The sequence below is a fragment of the Triticum dicoccoides genome, chromosome 4B (assembly GCF_002162155.2).
Source record: "Triticum dicoccoides isolate Atlit2015 ecotype Zavitan chromosome 4B, WEW_v2.0, whole genome shotgun sequence".
Classification (NCBI taxonomy): Eukaryota; Viridiplantae; Streptophyta; class Magnoliopsida; order Poales; family Poaceae; genus Triticum; species Triticum dicoccoides.
In genome coordinates, this window is record NC_041387.1 from 460,479,892 (window position 1) to 460,483,331 (window position 3,440).

A 3,440-nucleotide genomic window follows, 5' to 3' on the forward strand; every position below is an offset into this window, starting at 1 on the left:
GGAAAGTGAAACTAACAGGCTCCAACCTCAAACCACACGTGCTTGGCGTAGTAGTTGTGTAAACAGCTCTCAATTTTTCGTACCGTTGTGTTCTGCGTTAATTCATGTTTCCTCTTTGTGTATACATGCATAACATTTGTTGCAGGGCATATGATGAGTGGGGTCCTAAGATGGAACTGTAGTGTTGGTGTCAGCAATTAAACAGTGATAATAGGGCAGCTGCAATATTCGGTCATCTCATATCAGGTCTACAAGCGGGTGGCCGAGGATCCCCAGAAGGCGGCATTATCGTGAATCACCATGGAAGATGGTATGGTGGCAACGTTCTACGGCAGGCAAAGAAGAATCTCCTTGAATTCCTTTTTGCAGGTTACACAAGAGAAGAGGATTGATACATTACATACTGTCTTATGGTTCACTGTTACTCCCTCTCTTAAAGAAATATAAGAGCGTTTAGATCACTATATTTTACAGAGGGAGTGCTATTTAACACTAAAAATTTTGTTGGATGATTTCCTAATGCTATTAAAATGGTGCGCAAATAAATCTCCTTGTTATGGTTTATGTATATTGTATGGCGGGCCTTGACCTTTTAAGGCCTCTTTTATTGAAAGGATTTTTATACAATTTTTTGAGGATTGAATACTATGTTGGTCCTACGATTTGTAAGATTGAATCAGTCATTTCCTATATTTTGCAAGAGCCTGTTTTAGGATCGAACCTGTGACCTCATGGTCACAAGGCAACAGTTTTACTGTTGCGCCAAAGCTCCCCTTCCATCCACTCCAACCTCTTGAAAAAAAAACTTTATTTTTCCTGTGATGCCATCAATCAAACTAACTCAAATCGTGTAGGATTTGAATGGGCATGACATTCCATTACCGTGTTCTTCCTGTTTCTTTCCAAATCCTGCATTTTTACAATCCTGCAAATCAGAGAGGTCCTTAACTGTTCTGTTGTGCTAATGCATATGAACTGACTGGTTTACCTGGAGTTTTATTTTTGTATCAATTTACCTGGAGTTTCTATCTGGGTTCAGATAAACAACTTACATGAACTTTGGTTGCAGAACTCTGTCTCCTTGCTAACCTGAAGGAGATCTAGATTAACAGTAACATCACATAGTTGTAATTACCCGAGTGAATTTTAACAGAAGCTCACTTTTATGCCCTCCATTGGCGATCTTGTTTGTTGTCGTAGAATCAGCATTTGGCTGCAGACAAATAATTGAATTCGATGATAACATGTTCTGCTTTTAATGTAAATCACAGTAAATTTAGCCTGGTAACAACCACTTGAATAGGGTGCCATCATTTGCATCATTGTATTCCTGCAGAATTTTAAGAAGGATTCTGGTACAAATGCACTGACCGTGTACTTGTACATGTGCAGCTGAGGAACCTCCTGTGGGCTACGTCCAAGCGTGATGTGTACGTGACACAGAACTATTCTGTGATGCATTGGTCATCCCTACTCCGGAGAGGAAAAGAAGTGCTCAATGTGGCGGGCCCAAATCAGGTGATCTACCACAGAGCGATGTGATAGTCCTGGATCGTTGGAATGTCGATCAATCTCTGATCCACTGTGCGACCACACTGCAGGATATGCAGGGAGGTCGGCCCTTGTCAAGGGTGCAGATCAGCACCATGACGGTGAAAGACAACCTCCTGGCGGCTGGTGGTTTCCATGGGGAGCTGATCTGCAAGGTAAGGAGTAGTAGGCACGCAGTGCAGACCTGTGGACGTTGCTCTGGATCTTCTTATCTTAGCTGACGATTGTGTCTTTGCGTCAGTATGTTGATCAACCTGGAGTGGTGTTCTGTACGAACCTGGCCGGCAACAAGAAGTCCATCACCAACGCCGTCGAGACCTACAAGTCACCAAAGTGAGCAAACAAATTATACGCAGTACTAGCAATTTATCTTCCGAATATGAGCATGAAACTGATTTGCTAACAGAATTCGTATCGTCTCGTGACACAGCGGCTCCACCCGGGTGATGACTGCCAACAACGACTGCGTTGTTAGAACTTTTGACACGGAGAAGTACAGCCTGCTCGCTCAGTTCCCCTTTGCGTGGTCCGTCAACGTGAGTACCCTGCGCAGAAGATCTGCTGAACTTATGCTTCTGGTCTTGGTTGCTCATGCCATATGCTTCATGGTGCAGAACATGTCCGTCAGCCCCGACGGGAAGCTGCTCGCGGTGCTCGGCGACAGTTCCGACTGCCTCATCGCCGATTCCGGGTCCGGCAAGGTAAACAGAGAGTATGTGCTACAATTTGGCTCGAGATTTTCGTGCGATGTGCTATGGTTGCTCACCGTCATGGCGTTGGATCAGGAAATCGCGAGCCTGCGCGGCCACGCGGACTACTCGTTCGCGTCGGCGTGGCACCCGGACGGGCGCGTCCTGGCCACGGGCAGCCAGGACAGGACGTGCCGGCTGTGGGACGTGCGCAACCCGTCCGACGCGTTCGCGGTGCTGGAGGGCAGGATCGGCGCCGTCAGGGGGCTCAGGTTCTCGCCGGACGGCCGCTTCCTGGCCGCGGCGGAGCCGGCGGACTTTGTGTGCGTGTACGACGTGGCGGCGGGGTACGCACGCGCGCAGGAGATCGATCTGTTCGGGGAGATCGCCGGCGTGTCCTTCAGCCCCGACGATGGTGCGGAGGCGCTGTTCGTGGGCGTCGCCGACCGTACGTACGGCAGCCTGCTCGAGTTCCGCAGGCGGCACCGCCACGCTTACCTCGACTGCTACCTGTGAAGTGAACTGCTATTTCACGTGCCAATCTTTGTACTGCTACTTTTTTTTGTACTGCCGTACGTACAGTACTTGAGAGTAGGGCTAGAGTAAAGTGCGTCCCGTGTTTCGACATTTTCATGCATCGAAATCGCAGGTGACTGTATCCTTGGCTGCCTCGTCATATACTGAGTTCTCTGCAGTTTCCTAGTCAAGTTTTTTTCTTGCCGCGATGTTTTCTAGTCACGTTTTAGTTTTAGACTAGCAAAAGGCCCATGGGTTGAAAAATTTCGTAATCTTTGATGGCCATGACCTCATTTTACTGCATCATCGAAATACGCTATCACTCTTAACTTCGTGAAATCATGAATAATTTGATATCATGAACATCTTTTAAGCTCGTGCACACATTTGATATCGGACACTATCACTCTTAACTTCGTCAAATCATGAATAATTTGATATCATGAACATCTTTTAAGCCCGTGCACACATTTGAATTGAAATCGGGAACATTTTTTAATCGTGAACACTTCCAATTTTTCGACCATTTTCTAATCAAGAACATTTTCTGAATGCACAAATATTTTGTACTATTTACAAACACCTTTTAAAAATTATGAACATTTTTGTAAATTATTTTCTTGAACAGGCGAATCAACAATATTTCTTGTAAATTCACAGATATTTTTTATTTGACGAACTTTT

The 3,440-nt window shown here is 45.8% G+C and overlaps 1 protein-coding gene across 4 annotated transcripts in view; it reads left to right on the forward strand.

Annotated features, from left to right (window-relative positions):
- The window catches only part of LOC119290870 (uncharacterized WD repeat-containing protein C2A9.03-like), a 5,104-nt gene extending 2,157 nt beyond the window's left edge, over positions 1-2,947 (forward strand). Inside the window, exons 3-9 of one of the 4 annotated variants that reach the window (XM_037569534.1) lie at positions 146-369; positions 1,393-1,518; positions 1,602-1,706; positions 1,793-1,884; positions 1,982-2,087; positions 2,166-2,252; positions 2,337-2,947. In XM_037569534.1, the coding sequence (XP_037425431.1) occupies positions 301-369; positions 1,393-1,518; positions 1,602-1,706; positions 1,793-1,884; positions 1,982-2,087; positions 2,166-2,252; positions 2,337-2,756 (1,005 nt within the window). In that variant the 5' untranslated portion in view covers positions 146-300 and the 3' untranslated portion in view covers positions 2,757-2,947. Of the gene's footprint in view, positions 1-6; positions 370-1,392; positions 1,519-1,601; positions 1,707-1,792; positions 1,885-1,981; positions 2,088-2,165; positions 2,253-2,336 lie in introns of those variants that run through there. The other 3 variants (XM_037569536.1, XM_037569535.1, XM_037569533.1) reach the window with 3 other exon arrangements.
- Positions 2,948-3,440: the final 493 nt, after the last annotated feature.